The sequence below is a fragment of the Ursus maritimus genome (assembly GCF_017311325.1).
Source record: "Ursus maritimus isolate PB19 chromosome X unlocalized genomic scaffold, ASM1731132v1 scaffold_X1, whole genome shotgun sequence".
Taxonomy (NCBI): Eukaryota; Metazoa; Chordata; class Mammalia; order Carnivora; family Ursidae; genus Ursus; species Ursus maritimus.
Genome location: NW_024423319.1, coordinates 57,698,856 through 57,719,370, shown reverse-complemented (window position 1 = coordinate 57,719,370; position 20,515 = coordinate 57,698,856). Strand labels below are relative to the sequence as shown.

General features: G+C 35.6%; 1 protein-coding gene across 1 annotated transcript in view; it reads right to left on the bottom strand.

Moving 5' to 3' along the window:
• Positions 1–750: 750 nt before the first annotated feature.
• RPS6KA6 (ribosomal protein S6 kinase A6) overlaps positions 751–20,515 on the bottom strand; it is a 210,545-nt gene continuing 190,780 nt past the window's right edge. Inside the window, exons 19-22 of the mRNA XM_040630311.1 lie at positions 19,037–19,113; positions 17,143–17,260; positions 3,002–3,142; positions 751–888 (exon numbers count right to left, since the gene is read on the bottom strand). Of these exons, the coding sequence (XP_040486245.1) occupies positions 763–888; positions 3,002–3,142; positions 17,143–17,260; positions 19,037–19,113 (462 nt within the window). The 3' untranslated portion in view covers positions 751–762. The remainder of the gene's footprint in view (positions 889–3,001; positions 3,143–17,142; positions 17,261–19,036; positions 19,114–20,515) is intronic.

The following is a 20,515-nucleotide window of genomic DNA, read 5'->3' as shown; positions in this document are numbered from 1 at the left end:
CACGAAGGTAGTAGCAACACATGTACTTTATTTTCAAAGGCTTAACTATAACCTATTTAGTAGATTACAACACCAATATAAAGCCTTTGGCTAAAAAATTCCTCAATTGTACAATTCCATTAGATGTAAAATTTACGGAAGACTTATGGAAACCTTTATTTCTAGATGAGGACATTTACGGGTAATATACAGGTCTGTCTGCACACGTAATTTGTGATTTAATTCTTCTGTAAAAACTTTGGCACCAACCGTATCAGGAGTTCACATATTAGCACAAATGAATGTAGTCCTTTGGTTGTACACAATAACAAGCTTCTACAATACATTTTTTGTTTGTTTTTCTTTTTTAAAAAGTCCATTCTTCAGGATCTGATGTTAAAAAATATTGGCATTGCTTGGCATTATACTATTATATTTGCATCCTGATTATTGTTAATGATCCCCCAAATCATTATTTTATGAGACCAGAAAAACTATTAAAGTAACTTTATTTGAAAGGAACTTTACAAGTTACTGTGCAGAAAAATTGTTAGGACCTTGTAGACACCAATTATATACTTAAACACTTGGAGACTACTGCAAAACAACATTGTATGGATACTGTGGACCTGTGTTTTTTAAATCTCATCTCCCTAAAAAAGGAGGTTTAAACAGAATATTCAAGTAATGTAGCAGAATACGATGCCTTTGATATAAGATTAGGCAAAAAGCCACACGTTTAATTTTTTTTTCATCCAGTATGGCTGAGGAACACTAGAAATCTTACAGGCCAGTTGAAGTTCGTTTTTTCATGCTCCGTCGCTGAGCTAAGTTTGAAGCAGCAACAGGCTCAAGGACTGGTTGAAAGGTCCTGTGAGTCAGGGCAGAACATGTGGTGACCACTGTGCCCTAAAATAATGAGAAATAAGACAAACTGAGTAACAATCCTTGGAGGTAACAAAAAAATTCCATATTCTATCATGAGAGATTTAACTAGAATACAGCCTTATTTCTGAGGAAAATAACTTGAATATACTTGATCTATGCACTGATATTTCCTTCATGAATTAATACCTGCTTACCTGTATATTTTTTTATTTCGATGACTATGCTTCTTACACATTTTTAAAACATTAAATGTATTCTTTTCATCAGCCTTTCATCATTCATGAAATGTTTTAAACATTTTAAGAATTTTATTTTTATTTAAAAAAATTTTTATTATGTTATGTTAGTCACCACATAGTACATCATTAGTTTTTGATGTAGTGTTCCATGATTCATTAGTTGCATAACACCCAGTGCTCCATGCAGTATGTGCCCTCCTTAATACTCATCACTGGCCTATCCCATTCCCCCACCCCCTCCCCTCTGAAGCCCTCAGTTTGTTTCCCAGAGTCCATTATGGTCTCTTGTGGTTCATTCCCCCTTCTGTTTACCCCCCTTCATCCTTCCCTTCCTTCTCCTAATGTCCTTCATGCTATTCCTTATGTTCCAAATATAAGTGAACTCATATGATAATTGCCTTTCTCTGCTTGACTTATTTCACTTAGAATAATCTCCTCCAGTACCATCCATGTTGCTGCAAATGTTGGATAATTGTTCTTTCTGATGGCTGAGTAATATTCCATTGTATATATGGACCACATCTTCTTTATCCATTCGTCTGTTGAAGGGCATCTTGGCTCCTTCCACAGTTTGGCTATTGTGGACACTGCTGATATGAACATTGGGGTAAATGTGCCCCTTCTCTTCACTATGTCTGTATCTTTGGGGTAAATACCCAGTAGTAAGAATTTTATTTTATCTTATTTTTTAAATAATTTTTTTTATTATGTTATGTTAGTCACCATACAGTACATCCTTAGTTTTTTTAATAATAATTTTTATTATATTATGTTAGTCACCATACAGTACATCCCTAGTTTTTGATGTAAAGTTCCATGATTCATTACTTGCATATAACACCCAGTGCACCATGCAATACGTGCCCTCCTTAATACCCATCACTGGCCTATCCCATTCCCCCACCCCCCTCCCCTCTGAAGCCCTCAGAATTTTATTTTTAATAGAGGTTGTATATATTTAAGACATGGAACATATTATGATGTACATATACATAGTACAGTGATTACTATAGTCAAGCTAACATACCTTCTCACACAGTTATTTTTTGTGATGAAAGCATGTGAAATCTTCTCTTATCAAATTTCCAATATTTAATACAGTATTATTAACTATAGTCATCATGCTACACATTAGATACTTAGACTTATTCATCCTACATAACTACAACCTTGTACTTTGACTAATATATCCCCATTTTCCCCTCTTCCCTGCCCCTGGTAACCACCTTTCTACTCTCTGCTTTTCTATAATTGACTTTTTAAAAATTCCACATATAAGAGAGATTATGTATTTTTTTTTCTTTCTCTGGCTTATTTCATTTAGCGTGTCTTCCAGGTTCATCCACGGTGTTGCAAATGGTAGGATCTTCTTTTTAGAGCTGAATAATATTCCACTGCATATATGTATACCACTATTCATTTATTCTCAAAGAGATCTCTGTGCTCCCATGTTCAGTGCAGCATTATTCATAAAAGCCAAGACATGGAAACAACCTAAGTATGCATCGACAGATTAATGCATAAAATGTTAAAATCTTAAGTCTAGGTTCAATGTCTATAAATATGGGAATTTGCACCAATGGTTGGTTATTAATTTAGGAACCAACAGCAACATTTTCTTCCCATATGAAACTTGCATTTAGTACACTCCTAGTCCCAGTGTCTCACGAGCAAGTTAAATACAATCAAATAATTTTTGTTTATCATCAGAAAGGCAATAGGTAGAGAAGATTAACAGGAATCCATGGTTGTTATTTAAAAAAACAAAAACAAAAACAAAAAGATCTATAAATAGACTTTTAAAAAATAAAGGTATTTAAGGTATGTGTTGTCAGTGAATGGCATGCAGGCTTTATTAAGCATTTAGGAGATGCATAAAAGTATGTTTGTTTTACCTTAATGACATGTGATGTATCATTTCTATTTGGCTGATCATTCAGCAACTGGTCTCTGTGGGTTATCCATGAGTGTTTTAATACTTGTTCTGTAGTGTACCGTTGATGTGGGTCCATATGTAGCATATGGGAGAGCAAATCCTAAATTAAGATGAAAAAAATATATATACACATATATGAAACTATATAGCAGCAAAGGTTTTAGTAAAATATATTATTTTACATTTTCTCAAAATATAAAAGCATCAGTAGCTTTGTGATCTGTTTTGTTTGGTGTATATGCAGGGAAAACCAAACCTATACTCTGCACAGTTAACTGTCAGAATCTTCAAACAGATTTTTTGATATATGGTAAACCCTTATTTATTTCTAAATCAGAGGATACCAAATCTGTGGAATTGGAATGTGATTAGTGAGGGAGGAAGAAAAATGTAAAGTAGCAGGGGTTATCTTGCAATGTGCTAAATAGTCGAGGAGAAAAGAGGTATTGATCTTTGCTGGTAAGCTGGACCCTAAAGTATAAGGGTATGTGTAGAATCATAACAATATAGAAGGGAAGGTCCCATGTTGTTAACACACTCAATAGCTGAGGGTTTAAGTATAAAATAGTAAAGAAAGCAAAACATAAATTCAAAGTTGGCGGCTGACTGCTAGCATCCTAGTGGTTAGAGTATCGTAAGTTTCTCACAGACTAACTGTGAATATGCTTACTTTATCTCTATTACAATACCAAGTTGTAAATATAATATAACCTTATAATAAAAAACCACAATTTTAAATATAAATTATCTCTACCAAACATCTTTTAGAAAAAGGAAAAGTAAACTCTCCTTAACAAGCATCATTTAAAAAAACTCATCATTGTGAACGTTTCATCAATAGCATAAGCAGTGAAACTAAAGACTCTAAGTAGTAAAATCAGAATTTGAAGAACAATGAAAGAATGTAGGAGAATAAAACAATTAAAAAAATCTATTGGAAAAAGGACAAATATGCAAAAATGAATGGGGAATTAATTTAGAAAATAATATTGAATTACTTCAATAAAACACACCTAACTAATATTCATAAAAAATGATGAAAGATCAATAGTCCAGGGACTTCTGCTTCTAGCCAAAATAGAATACCAGAGGCTGGATTCACCCAACTGTTTGAAACAACGCTCCCCATTACACACACACACACACACACACACACACACACACACATACACACACACCATAAAATACAGGAAACAACAGTTTTTCAGAGATCAGATATTAGGGAATAAAGACAAGTGATCCCTAAGAGATGGGAAACAAATCAAGTAAGCCTATGATTGCCCAAACTTACCACCTGAGTGTTTTCAGACTGTTGTATAGGTAAGGGAAACCCAGGCAGTACCTGTCAGGTTCTTGAGTCAATGAGACAGAACTGAGAGTCAAAGAAGACCAAGGCAGACAGAGTTAGCAGGACTGACTACTAGAGTGGTGAGAGGAGCAGAGAAAATACTACAGAGACCCGTAGAGGTCTTCCTCAATTATTTAGCAGATTACTGATAAACCAATATCTCTGGGAAAAACTATTTGAAAGGGTTAGAGGGAAATCAGAACTCATGAGTGTAGACAATATTGCCTGTTCTCACAAGCCAGACTGGAAATTCTCATAATTCGTGTAGTATTTGGTAGAGTACTTGGAAGTAACTTGAGTAGTGTGTAGCCCTAAACACTGCTCTGATCCTGCCTAAGAAATATTAAAAGGGAGACCCCAAATTATCAAATTGTTTCACCTAATTTAATTGTGCCCCAGAATAAAGCTCAAGAATATGTATAAGAATACAAAAGTGTCCAGCATACTACTAATGTAAAATTCACTATATCTGGCTTCTAATCAAAAATTGTCAGGCATACAAAAGAGAAGAAAGATAACATAGGAGAAGAAACCAATCAATCAATCAATCAATCAAAATTGGCCCATAATTGATATATATTAGAATTAGCAGATAAGGACATTAAAATAGTTATTATAACTCTATTCTATATTTAAAAAAATAGAGACATAGAAGATATAAAATGTCACAAATCAAATTTCTAGAGATAAAACTAAAATGTGAGACAAAAAAATAAAATGAATGAAAATTTGATATGGCAGGTAAAAAGATTGATAAAGACAGAGCAATAGATACTATCAAAAAAGAACACAGCATAAAACAAACAAAAGAACAGAGCATCAGTGAGCTGTGAGACACCTTCAAGCAGCATAATACACAAATGCAATTGGTGTCCCAAAAGGAAAGAAAGGAAGAAAAAACACGTGAGAGAATAATGTTTCCAAAATTTCCAAATTTTACAGAAACCATAAACCCACAGGTCTAAAAACCTCGATGAAGTCCAAGTACAAGAAAAATAAAGAAAATTATATCAAGGACACCAAACCAAATTTCTCAAAATCCAAGGCAGAGAAAACTTTAAAAGCAAATAGAGATTAAAAAAAAAAAAAAAAAAAGGATGTTACATGTAGTGAAAAAAAGATCAGTATGACAGAAGATTTCTGGTCTGAAAAAAAAAAACCCCAAAACCAAATAACAAGACAATAGAACTCCTGAATAGCCAATGGGTCAAAGAAAAAATCAAATGGTAAATTAAAATACACCAAAACAGAAATAAAACATGCCAAAACTTATGGGATGCAGCAAAAACAGGTCTAAGAAGGAAAGTTTATAGCAATGAATGCCTACATTAAGAAAAAAAGAAAGATCACAAAAAAAGAAAAAGGGAAACAAGAAAGCTCTCAAATAACTCAACCTTATACTTCAGAAAACTAGAAAAAAAGAAAAGCAAAGCCCCAGAGCAGGAGGAAGGACATAATAAATATCAAAGCAGGAATACATGAAATAAAGAGAAACAACAGAAATAAAGAAAAACAATAGAAAAAAATCAAGAGAACTAAGAGCTGGCTTTTTGAAAAGATAAATAAAACTGACAAAACTTTAGGTAGACTAAGAAAAAAAGAAGACAAATTAAATACAAAATGAAAGAGGAGACATTACAAATGATGCCACAGAAATAAAAAGGATCATGAGAATACTATGAAAATTTGTGTCAACAAACTGGATGACCTAAAAGAAATACATAAATTCCTAGATATACAGGCCACTATCATTGATGATTATACATGCAAAAATTATCAACAAAATAGTGGCTAACCAAATTCAGCAGCACATTAAAAAGAGCACACAACATGATCAAGTGGGATTTATCCCTGGGTTGTAAGGGTGGTTCATTACTCTCAATCAACATTATATACCACATTAATGAAAGAAAGGACAAGAACCACATGATCATTTCAGTAGATGCAGAAAAAACATCTGACAAAGTGCAACATCCACTCATGATAAAAACCCTCAACAAAGTGGGGTTAGACACAACATACCACACCCGATAAAGGTCATATAAGAAGAATGCACAGCTAATATCATCCTCAGTGGGGAAAAACTGAAAGTTGCTACTCTACAGTCAGGACAAGACAGGGATGTCCACTCTCACCACTGTTATTTAACATGTTACTGAAGTCCTAGCCACAGGAATCAGGAAAAAAAAAAGAAATACAAAGCATCCAAATCTGCAAGGAAGAAGTCAAACTTCCACTAATTGCTGATGACATGACACTATATATAGAAAAAAAAAGATACTATACATAGAAAACCTAAAAGATGTTACCAAAAAATGCTAGAACTGACAAATTCAGTGTAGTCACAGTATACAAATCAATAGACAGAAAACTGTTGCATTTCTATACACCAATAATGAAGCAACAGAAGTAGAAATCAAGGAATTGACTCCATTTACAATTGCACCAAAAAGCCATAAGATACCCAGGAATAAACCTAACCAAAGAAGTGAAAGACCTGTACTCTGAAAACTATGAAACACTGATTAAAGAAATTGAAGATGACACAACGAAATGGAAAAAAAAAACATTCCTTGCTTGTGAATTGGAAGGACAACTATTGTTAAAATGTCCATACTACACAAAGCAATCTACACATCCTGTAAAATACCTATCAAAATACCACCAGCATTTTTCATAGAGCTAGAAGAAACAATCCCAAAATTTGTGTGGAACCACAAAAGACCCTGAATAGCCAAAGTAACCTTGAAGAAGTCAAGCAAAGCTGGAGGCATAACAATTGTGGACTTCCAGCTATATTACAAAGCTGCAGTAATCAAGACAGTATGGTACTGGCACAAAAACAGACACATAGATCAATGGAACAGAGTAGAAAACCCAGAAATGAACCCACAACTATATGGAAAAAAGGCAGTCTCTTCAACAAATGGTGTTGGAAAAACTGGACAGCAAAATGCAAAAGAAGGAAACTGGAGCACTTTCTTATTCCATACACAAAAATAAATTCAAAATGGATGAAAGACCTAAATGTGAGGCAGGAAACCATCAAAATCCTAGAGAGGAGCACAGGCAGTAACCTCTTTGACATCAGCCACAGCTACTTCTTACTAGATATGTTTCCCAAGGCAAGAGAAACAAAAACAAAAATAAATTATTGGGACTTCATCAAAATAAAAAGCTTCTGCACAGTGAAGTAAACGATCAACATAACTAAAAGGCATCCCATGGGGTGGGAGAAGATATTTGCCAATGACATGCCTGGTAAAGGGTAGTATCCAAAATAGAAAAAGCACTTATAAAAACTCAAAAGCCAAGAAACAATCCAATTAAAAAAAAAATAGGCCAAAGACAGCAATAGACATTTTTTCCAAAGAAGACATCCAGATGACAACAACACACAGGAAAAGATGCTCAACATCACTGATTATCAGGAAAATACAAATAAAAACTACAATGAGATATCACCTCACACCAGTCAGAGTGGCTAAAATCACAACGCAAGAAACACCAGGTATTAGGATGTGGAGAAAGGGGAACTCTCTTACACTGCTGAGAATGTAATATAACATTAAGCCTGAAACTGTGGTGCCTAGAGTCTTGTTTTACTGTTTGTTTTTTTTTTTTGTTGTTGTTGTTGTTGTTGCGGATCTTTACTTTTTTAATGTTTTTTTATTATATTATGTTAGTCACCATACAGTACATCCCTGGTTTCTGATGTAAAGTTCGATGATTCATTAGTTGCGTATAACACCCAGTGCACCATGCAATACGTGCCCTCCTTACTACCCATCACCAGTCTATCCCATTCTTGCACCCCTCCCCTCTAAAGCCCTCAGTTTGTTTCTCAGAGTCCATAGTCGCTCATGCTTCATTCCCCCTTTTCTTTATCCCTTTCTTCCTCTACCGATCTTCCTAGTTCTTATGTTCCATAGATGAGAGAAATCATATGATAATTGTCTTTCTCTGCTTGACTTATTTCACTTAGCATTATCTCCTCCAGTGCCATCCATGTTGCAGCAAATGTTGAGAAATCGTTCTTTCTGATAGCTGAGTAATATTCTATTGTATATATGGACCACTACTTCTTTTTTTTTTAAGATTTTATTTTTATTTTTTTGAAGAGTTAGAGACAGCCCAGATAGAGAGGGAACACGCAAGCTTGGGTGGGACAGGGAAGAAGAACAGGCTCTCGCGGAGGGAGGGAGCCTGATGTGGCTTAGGCTTCCGATCCCATAATGCCGGGGATCACGCCCTGAGCTGGGCAGGCAGGCTGCGCACGCGCGCAGGCGCCCCTGGACCACTTCTTAATCAGTCCATCTGTTAAAGGGACATACTCGGCTCCTTCCACGATTTAGCTATTGTGGACAATGCTGCTATGAACATTGGGGTGCATATGGCCCTTCTCTTTACTATGTCTGTATCTTTGGGGTAAATACCCAGTAGTGCAATGGCTGGGTCATAGGGTAGCTCAATTTTTAACTTTTTAAGGCACCTCCACACTGTTTTCCAGAGTGGCTGTACCAACTTGCATTCTCACCAACAATGTAGGAGGGATCCCCTTTCTCCACATCCTCTCCAGCAATTGTTGTTCTTGCCTTGTCAATTTTTGCCATTCTAACTGGCATAAGGTGGTATCTTAGTGCGGTTTTGATTTAAATTTCCCTGATGGCTAATGATTTTAAACATTTTTTCATGTGTCTGTTAGCCATTTGTATGTCATCATTGGAAAAGTGTCAATTCATATCTTCTGCCCATTTCATGATTTGTTTATTTGTTTCTCGTGTATTGAGTTTGAGAAGTTCTTTGTAGATCTTGGATACCAGTCTTTTATCTGTAGTATCATTTGCAAATATCTTCTCCCATTCCGTGGGCTGCCTCTTAGTTTGTTTGTTTCCTTGACTGTGCAGAAGCTTTTTATCTTGATGAAGTCACACAAGTTCAATTTATCTTTTGTTTCTCTTGCCTTTGGGATGTGTCATGAAAAAGGATGCTTTGGCCGATGTCGTAGAAGGTGCTGCCTATGTTCTCCTCTTGGATTTTGATGGATTCCTGTCTCACATCGAGGTCTTTCATCCATTTGGAGTTTATCTTTGTGTATGGTGTGAGAGAGTGGTCAAGTTTCATTCTTTTCCATGTAGCTGTCCAATTTTCTTTTTTAAATCAAGGTTGCTTTGGCTATTCAGGGTCTGTTGTGGTTCCACACAAATTTTAGGACTGTTTGTTCTAACGCTGTGAAAATGTGGGTGGTATTTTGATAGGGAATATACTGAATGTGTAGATTGCTTTGGGTAGTATGGATATTTTAACACTATTTGTTCTTCCAATTCATGAGCAAGGAATGTTTTCCATTTCTTTGGGTCATCTTTAATTTCTTTAATCAGTGTTTCATAGTTTTCAGGCCCCTCCCCCAGAAGGCAGGCTGAAAAATCAAGAAGCCCACATCCCTAAGGTCCCTATGAAACAAGAGCACACTGCCTGGGTCATTGTCAATAATTTGGGCTCTGGACAACCCCACAACCTCTCCTCATCAGAATGACGAGAAGGAGAAATCCCCCCCCAGCAAAGACAAGACAATGAGTCTGTGGCCTCTGCCACAGAACTAATGGAAATGGATATAAACAAATTATCAGAAATGGAATTCAGAGTAACAATGGTCAAGATGATGTGTAGACTTGAAAAAAGTATTAACGAAAATGTTAATGAGAATATAGAATCTCTAAGGGTGGAAATGAGAGCGAATCTGGCAGAAATTAAAAATTCTATGAGCCAAATGCAGTCAAAACTAGAGGCTCTGACGGCCAGGGTGATTGAGGCAGAAGAATGTATCAGCAAATTGGAGGATGGGTTAGTAGAAGAGAAAGCTAAAATAGAATCTGGACTCAAAAAAAAAAAAAAAAACCACGCTCAAGAATGTAGTTTTCAGAGTACAGGTCTTTCACTTCTTGGGTTAGGTTTATTCCTAGGTATCTTATGGCTTTTGGTGCAATTGAAAATGGAATCAATTCCTTGATTTCTACTTCTTTTGCTTCATGATTGGTGTATAGAAATGCAACAGTTTTCTATTGATTTGTATCCTCTGACTATACTAATTTATCAGTTCTAGCAATTTTTTTCTGTCCCCTTTCTCTTATTCTGTGACTTCTATAAAATGAGTGTTTTTATGTTTGATGCAGTCACTGATTTCCCTAAGTCTATTTTTGTGTTCCACAATTCTTTGTTCTCTCTTTTATTCAGCTTCATTATTTTCCATTACTTTATCTTCTGTATCACTTTTTGTTCCTCTGCCTCTTCCTTCCTTGTGTTCATTGCATCCAGTCTGTTTCAGATATCATTTATTGCATTTTTCATTTCTTTTTCTATCTCTTTTATCTCTGTGGTAAGGGTCTCCCTGAAGTTTTATATTCTTTTCTCAAACCCAGCACTTATCCCTATGATCGTTGCTTTAAATTTTCCATTAGGTGTATTACTTATATCTGTTTTGCTTTGATATTTGGCTGTGACATTATTTTGTTTCATTTGAGATGAATTCCTCTGTCTTGGCATTTTGTCTAAGTCTGTCTTCTTCTCCGTGTTAGAAGAGCCTGTTATCTGTACTGCTCCTGAGAGTAGCTTTATATGGAAGAGATCATATAGTGTCCAGGGTCTGGTGATTCAGGGAGGGTCTCTAGTGTGCTTTGCAGGCACTCAGCTGCTGTGTTCTGGATGCTTTATCCTTCAGGCCAGTCATTTGAAGAGTCTCTCCTGTGTGCAGTGGGCAGTGTTTGGTCCTTGGGCGGAGCTGAACTTTACTTAATACAGCATTTATAGAAGAAATTTTACCCTGATAAAATGGTTAGATGGTGGAGGAGTAGGGGGCCCCTTTTTCAGCTGGTCCCCTGAGTCGAGTTGGATAGGTACCAGACTAGCCTGAACATCAATAGAATCAGCCTGAGACACAGGAAGATACATCTGGATCTCTACAAATGAACATCTCCAGCGCTGAGTATTGAGGTACGAAGGGGGGAGCTGTGAAACCACGCACAGATGTCGGAAGATAAACGGAAGGGGGAGGGAGCCCCGCGTTCTACCCAAACAGGGTTGCCTGAGTATTGGCGCGGCAGGCCCCTCCCCCAGAACACAGAAGGCAGGCTGAAAAATCAAGAAGCCCACAACCCGGGCGCCTGGGTGGCGCAGTCATTGAGCGCCTGCCTTCGGCTTAGGGCGTGATCCCGGCGTTCCGGAAAGGAGTCCCTCATCGGGCTCCTCCGCTGGGAGCCTGCTTCTTCCTCTCCCACTCCCCTGCTTCTGTTCCCTCTCTCGCTGGTTGGCTGCCACATAAATAAATAAATAAAATCTTTAAAGAAGAAGCCCACATCCCTAAGATCCCTATAAAACAAGGGGCACGGCCTGGGACCCAGTCAATAATTTGGGCTCTGGAAACCCCGCAACCTCTCTTCATCAGAATGACAAGAAGGAGAAGCCCCCCCCAGCAAAGAAAAGACAGTGATTCTGTGGCCTCTGCCACAGAAATAATGGATATGGATGTAACCAAATTATCAGAAATGGAATTCAGAGTAACGATGGTCAAAATGATGAGTAGAATTGAAAAAACTATTAACGAAAAGGTTACTGAGAATATAGAATCCCTAAGGACAGAAATGAGAGCGAATCTGACAGAAATTAAAAATTCTATGAGCCAAATGCAGGCAAAACTAGAGGCTCTGACGGCCAGGGTCGCAGAAGCAGAGGAACGGGTTAGTGAATTGGAGGATGGGTTAATAGAGGAAAAAATGAAAATAGAAGATGGTCTTAAAAAAATCCACGCCCACGAATGTAGGTTACGGGAGATTACTGACTCAATGAAACGATCCAATGTTAGAATCATCGGCATCCCCGAGGGGGTGGAGAAAAACAGAGGTCTAGAAGAGATATTTGAACAAATTGTAGCTGAAAACTTCCCTAATCTAGCAAGGGAAACAAACATTCGTGTCCAAGAGGCAGAGAGGACCCCTCCCAAGCTCAACCACGACAAACCTACGCCACGTCACGTCATAGTGCAATTCGCAAATATTAGATGCAAGGATACAGTATTGAAAGCGGCCAGGGCAAAGAAATTTCTCACGTACCAAGGCAAAAGCATCAGAATTACGTCAGACCTGTCTACACAGACCTGGAATGAGAGAAAGGGTTGGGGGAGCATATTTAAAGCTCTTTCAGAGAAAAACATGCAGCCAAGGATCCTTTATCCAGCAAGGCTGTCATTCAGAATTGATGGAGAAATAAAGACATTTCAGAATCGCCAGTCACTAACCAATTTTGTAACCACGAAACCAGCCCTACAGGAGATATTACGGGGGGTTCTATAAAAGTAAAAAGGCCCCAAGAGTGATACAGAACAGAAAGTCACAGCCAATACAAACAAAGACTTTACTGGCAACATGGCAACATTAAAATCATATCTCTCAGTAATCAGTCTTAATGTAAATGGTTTGAACCATCCCATAAAACGCCACAGGGTTGCAGATTGGATAAAAAGAAATGACCCATCCATTTGCTGTCTACAAGAGACTCATTTCGAACCCAAAGATGCATTCAGACTGAGAGTAAGGGGATGGAGTACCATCTTTCACGCAAATGGACCTCAAAAGAAAGCTGGGGTAGCAATTCTCATATCAGATAAATTGGATTTTAAACTACAGACTATAGTTAGAGATGCAGAAGGGCACTATATTATTCTTAAGGGAAGTATTCAACAAGTGGATATGACAATTATAAATATATATGCCCCCAACAGGGGAGCAGCAAGATACACAAGCCAACTCTTAACCAGAATAAAGAGACATATAAATAAAAATACATTAATAGTAGGGGACCTCAACACTCCACTCTCAGAAATAGACAGAACACCCTGGCAAAAACTAAGCAAAGAATCAAAGGCTTTGAATGCCATACTCGACGAGTTGGACCTCATAGATATATATAGAACACTACACCCCAGAACCAAAGAATACTCATTCTATTCTAATGCCCATGGAACATTCTCAAGAATAGACCATGTTCTGGGACACAAAACAGGTCTCAACCGATACCAAAAGATTGAAATTATCCCCTGCATATTCTCAGACCACAACGCTCTGAAATTGGAACTCAACCACAAGGAAAAATTTGGAAGAAACTCAAACACTTGGAGACTAAGAACCATCCTGCTCAGGAATGACTCGATAAACCAGGAAATCAAAAATCAAATTAAACAATTTATGGAGACCAATGAGAATGAAAATACAACAGTCCAAAACCTATGGGATACTGCAAAGGCAGTCCTAAGGGGGAAATACATAGCCATCCAAGCCTCACTCAAAAGAATAGAAAAATCTAAAATGCAGTTTTTATATTCTCACCTCAAGAAGCTGGAACAGCAACAGAGGGACAGGCCTAATCCACGCACGAGGAAGCAGTTGACCAAAATTAGAGCTGAAATCAATCAAGCAGAAACCAGAAGTACAGTAGAGCAGATCAACAGGACTAGAAGCTGGTTCTTTGAGAGAATCAATAAAATTGACAGACCACTGGCAAGACTTATCCAAAAGAAAAGAGAAAGGACCCAGATTATTAAAATTATGAATGAAAAAGGAGAGGTCACGACCAACACCATTGAAATTGGAAGGATTATTAGAAATTTTTATCAACAGCTATATGCCAATAAACTAAGCAATCTGGAAGAGATGGAATCCTTCCTGGAAACCTATAAACTACCAAGATTGAAACCGGAAGAAATTGATTCCTTAAACAGGCCAATTAATTATGAAGAAATTGAGTCAGTGATAAACAACCTTCCAAATAACAAAACTCCAGGCCCGGACGGTTTTCCTGGGGAATTCTACCAAACATTCAAAGAAGAAATAATACCTATTCTCCTAAAGCTATTTCAAAAAATAGAAACAGAAGGAAAGCTACCAAACTCATTCTATGAGGCCAATATTACCTTGATCCCCAAACCAGGCAAAGACCCCCTCAAAAAGGAGAATTACAGACCGATTTCCCTAATGAATATGGACGCCAAAATCCTCAACAAGATACTTGCTAATAGAATCCAACAGTACATTAAAAGGATTATCCATCACGATCAAGTGGGATTCATACCTGGGATGCAAGCGTGGTTCAATATTCGCAAATCAATCAGCGTGATACATCATATCAACAAGAAAAGACTCAGGAACCATATGATCCTCTCAATCGATGCCGAAAAAGCATTTGACAAAATACAGCATCCTTTCCTGATTAAAACCCTTCAGAGTGTAGGGATAGAGGGTACATTCCTCAATCTCATAAAAACCATCTACGAAAAGCCTACAGCAAATATCGTTCTCAACGAGGAAGAGCTGGAAGCCTTTCCCTTAAGATCAGGAACACGACAAGGATGCCCACTCTCGCCACTATTATTCAACATAGTACTAGAAGTCCTTGCAACAGCAATCAGACGACAAAAAGGGATCAAAGGTATTCAAATTGGCAAAGAAGAAGTCAAAATGTCTCTCTTTGCAGATGACATGATACTCTATATGGAAAACCCAAAAGAAGCCACTCCCAAATTATTAGAAGTTATAGAGCAATTCAGTAATGTGGCGGGATACAAAATCAATGCTCAGAAATCAGTTGCATTTCTATACGCGAATAGCGAGACCGAAGAAAGAGATTAGGGAATTCATTCCATTTACAATAGCACCAAAAACCATATGTTACCTTGGAATTAACTTAACCAGAGACGTAAAGGACCTATATTCTAGAAACTATAAATCACTCTTGAAAGACATTGAGGAAGACACAAAAAGATGGAAAAATATTCCATGCTCATGGATAGGAAGAATTAACATAGTTAAAATGTCCATGCTACCCAGAGCAATCTACACTTTCAATGCTATCCCGATCAAAATACCAAGGACATTTTTCAAAGAACTGGAACAAACAGTCCTTAAATTTGTATGGAACCAGAAAAGGCCCCGAATCACCAAGGAACTGTTGAAAAGGAAAAACAAAGCTGGGGGCATCACAATGCCGGATTTCGAGCTGTACTACAAAGCTGTGATCACAAAGACAGCATGGTACTGGCACAAAAACAGACACATAGACCAATGGAACAGAATAGAGAACCCAGAAATGGACCCTCGGCTCTTTGGGCAACTAATCTTTGATAAAGCAGGAAAAAACATCCGGTGGAAAAAAGAAACATCCAGTGGAAAAAAGACAGTCTCTTCAATAAATGGTGCTGGGAAAATTGGACAGCTACATGCAAAAGAATGAAACTTGACCACTCTCTCACACCATATACAAAAATAAACTCCAAATGGATGAAAGACCTCGATGTGAGACAGGAATCCATCAAAATCCTAGAGGAGAGGCAACCTCTACGACATCGGCCAAGGCAACCTTCCAATCAGGTGTTTTTTCTACTATACCACACAGTACACTTGTGTCATGGCTAAGATCCAAACATAATCCCTTCTGTGTTTCTCTAATGTTTAAAAGGGAATTACAACCAAGTCCCTGATTTATCTACTCTATAATAATTAGGATATGAGATTTGCTCCATAATCTACTCTACAGATAAGCTAATATTCTTGAGACAGTTATGTTTTATAATTAGCAGATATTAAATATAAGCAATTCCTTTTCTCTTAAATTGTTTTCTACTTCAAACTGCAGCTTAAAAGCTTCAGGACCCTATAAGCCACATGCTGACAACCTTTGGATTTTTGTTTCAAAACTCAAAATTTTTGAATTATAAATGTTAAGTGTTCATTGTCAAGATTTAAGCAATATTGTGTTTTTTTCCCCTAAATTAAATAAGGCCAGTTATACTGAAACTGTACTGCCTACTATATGGCAGCCACTAGCCATATGTGGCTATTAAGCCTTTTAAAATGTGGGTAGTCCAACTTGTGGTGAGTATAGCATAACGTATAAACTTGTTGAGTCACTATGCTGTATACCTGAAACTAACTAACACTGTGTGTCAACTATACACAAATAAAAATTTAATGAAAAAGAAAAATAATTTTTTAAAAATGTTGGTAGTCCAAATTTATATGGGCTCTAAGTATAAACTACACACCAGGTTCTCAAGACTTAGTATAAAAAAAAGAATGCAAAATATCTTACTAATTTTTCATACTGGTTAGATATTGAAATGATATATTGTGGATATACCAGGTTAAATAAAACATTCTAAAATTAATTTTTTGCTTTTTATTGTGGCTACTAGAAAATTTAAAATTACATATGTGGCTTACATTATATTTCTATTGGACAGCTCTAAGTTATCAATAATAAATATCTAGGTGTTACTGATAAAAAGTTTGTATATTCTCAAAGAATAAGTTAACATTAAAAACTGCCTGCATAATCACTAGTCAATGTCTGTGCTAAAGAAGGAATGATGTGTAAAAGTACACTAAATGCAGAAATCAGCTCTAGTTGGCTTTAAATATGTATTTTTCTCCAGTAGATTTCTATTTTTAGCTTCAGTTAGTACTGAAAATAGTTTATATTCCTTGAACACATATGAACTGATATGAGAGAAATATCACCCAGATGCATGGCAGAAAAAAAGTCAGCTTTCATCCTGTTCAATCCACATATAAATGTGAGATGACTTAAAAACAAATACTGATATGTAACACCATCAGATACTCTGCAAACACAGGCTAGGCTATAACTTAAAGATCTCAGCAAATTAACATGAATGCAACAAAACCAAAGATATTTATGATTTATACCTTTGCTCCATCTGAAATATTGTCCCAGTTTCCACCACTCAATGAGAACTTGCCATTGCCTATACGTAGCAGTATCTCTTCAGGAGTATCATTGGGGCCATTAGCAAATGGAGTGTAGCTATTAATGAAATAGATTTTAATAGACATTAGGAACTAACATACAAATTAAATCAAATTGAAAGTGAAGAGTATAAGACAACACACAAATATTTACTATAGCAAATTACGAGTATTATCTAATATTTTCCCTCACTCTTCATATCAAATTTTATATTTCAATGAACTTAATCCTAAAGAATTATTTAATAGAAAGTCTTGCCTACATCAATATTTTTTCCTTTGATCAGTTAATCAATGTAAAATAAAATAAAGGTGGCATTTCGTGTAAAGCTATAGGCTTAAAATTGGACCAGAATAAAACATGCAAATTTTGTATTCTCCCAGGCATAAATTAGCAAACCAAATATACCTACTATGAAGAAATTGTCAATTTTATATATTTAGAATGTATTTATTGATTAGTTCAAATTTACTCATTAGCATTTTATCAGTATTATCNNNNCATGCGAACAGGTTAACAATATTTTAATTAATGTCTACAAACAATGGGTTAAATATTTGTATCAGTATAACAAAAAAAATCTATAGTTGAAGACAAATAGATTGTACAAAGTTAAAGTAGTTTAAAAATTAATTATGGAATAATAAAAGTGATCAGTTTTGTATCATTCTAACAGGTAGAACTGAAAATGGTATTCAAATTTGGAAATAGAAAGACTTATGGTTAAGAAGTATGAGGAAGATATCTTAATATGTTAATGCCTTAATTCACTTATGTAACAATTAAGTAGAGATAACACTAAACACCTATACATATACCCACACACAAAATCCTTTTTTAGTAGTCATAAAGTAAATATTTGAAAGCAGCAATCTAGAAATGGTATCCCATGGTTTGAAAACAATAGGGCTAACTGAAATTCATATATAAACTTTAACTACTCAACTGTAGTACTTCCTGTGATCTATAACTAAATATTTTGCATAAGTATATATCTATAAGTATTTGGAATACAGTGACATATGTAATTACCACTAAGTCAATAAATAATTCAGTCACAATATTCATAACATATTTATAACACTCCTGTTATATCAAGAATATTTAAATTATACTAAATGCCTTCTTTAAAAAGTCACACCTAAGTGTATTATAGAATTACATTATAATTCTTCAAATTCTATTCTATGCAATAGACTGCTAAACCTAGCCTTTTTCCTCAGCCATAAATATTTATTCCTAAATAAAAGTGCTACTCATTATAAAGAGTAAAACAGCATTTATATTATTTGTAAATTACCAACATTAACATAATCCAATTATTACATTTTTTTAGTATTTATATTTTCAAGAGAAGGCTGCTGTGTATGTTTCTGTAGTTTAGTATTCTTGCTATTTATATTTTTTAGAAAGCTCAGTCTTACTTAATCTGTTTCACCAGGAGAGCCAGAATTCAAATACTTTAAAAATTAAATCAGTACCAATAAGCTCAATGGGCAAGTACCCATTGAAAGAAGAAATTATTTTATGTTCAAGTAAACATTTTCAAACCTTAATGCACTGAAAGTAAAATATCAAAATAAAAATATGTGCTTTACTTTTAAAAGTTTTAGTTCTAGTTGAAAATTCTTTGAATTTATGTATCTGAATAGTGCCTCATCAAACACCTTACTTTATGTTTTTGCATTTTACAAATAAACAATAGATGATATTTTAAAATGTTGGTAGCATTTTACTTAAGGCTATATTCACTGTCCATTTCTTTACAGATAAAGATATATAGATGAAATTCAAGTTATAGCATGTATTATTTTGAATATATAAGTTTCTTACCCAGCCAGCATTGTGTAAAAAAGAACACCCAGGCTCCAAATATCACAAGCAGCATCATAGCCCTGTTGCATAAGAACCTGAGAAAGAAATACACATTATCTGGTATTACTCAGTATAAACTCAGTTTTATCATCCAAAACACAGTTGTTGTATTTCCAATAATCTCACAACTGTTCACAATGTAAAAGCTTAGATCATTTAAATCTTTTCAATAATAGATTCATGTAATATCAAAGGCAAAGTCTTTTGCAATTAGCAAGCACTGAGTAAATGGCTATTAATAAGGTGATTGAGTAACATGGGTCATTAAAAACAAACAAAAACAAAAACTTGAAGATATGATCCCTGATCCCAATGAGTTTTTACTCCTCCTCTTAGAAAAACCACAGACATCAAAATTCAACATTAATATTGTACAGACAGCCTAATATATACTATACACAATACTGTCTTTTCATCCTGACACTGACTCTATAAGGTAGATATTACTATTTCTATTTTGAAGATGAGGAAACTAAGGCAAATATAATTTGCCCAACATCACAAAACTAGTAAGTAGTACAGTAGGCATTCTTACTCTAGAGATTGTTCTTTTAATACCTATGATAACTGCCTCCTTACCAAGCAAAGGATGGTAAGATAATATATGCTCTCAAGAAAGCAAGATGAATTTATATTTTACATCCAAGCCTTATATGTTTTGGGAAAAGCAGTATATTTCTGGATCACAAAAACACATTTGATACACTCTGAATGGTTTCATTAATTTTTCATACAATAGTTCAGGTAGCTGTTCTGTGTCTTGGAGCTAGTGATAATAATATCAAATAACATATTTATTATATATTTATGTGAGTTTTCTCTATGAAGTTAGTAGCATCTGTTGAAAAATAAAGAGATGACATGGATTGCAAGACCAAATACTGTAAAAATCTCTATACTACCCAAAGCAATCTACACACTTAATGCAATCACTTGATGCAATCATAACATCACCAGCATTTTTCTCAGAGCTAGAACAAAAAATCCTAAAATTTATATGGAACCAAAAAAGACCCCAAACAGCCAAAGCAATCTTGAAAAAGGAAAGCAAAGCTGGAGGCATCACAACTCCAAAGTTCAAGTTACATTACAAAATCAGAATGATCAACATAACATGATAGCAGCATAAAAATAGACACATAGTTCAATAGAACAGAATAGAAAACCCAGAAACCCAGAAATCTATGGTCAATTAATCTTTGACAAATAAGGAAAGAATATCCAATGAGAAAAATAGTGTTTTTAACAAATGGTGTTGGGACAACACAACAGGAACATGCAAGAGAGTGAAACTGGACCACTTTCTAACACCGTACATGAAAATACACAAAATGGATTACAGACGAAAAATAGATTAAAAACGTAAATGTGAGATAGGAAATCATAAACATCCTAAAAGAAAACTGAGGCAATAACCTCTTTGACACTGGCCATAAG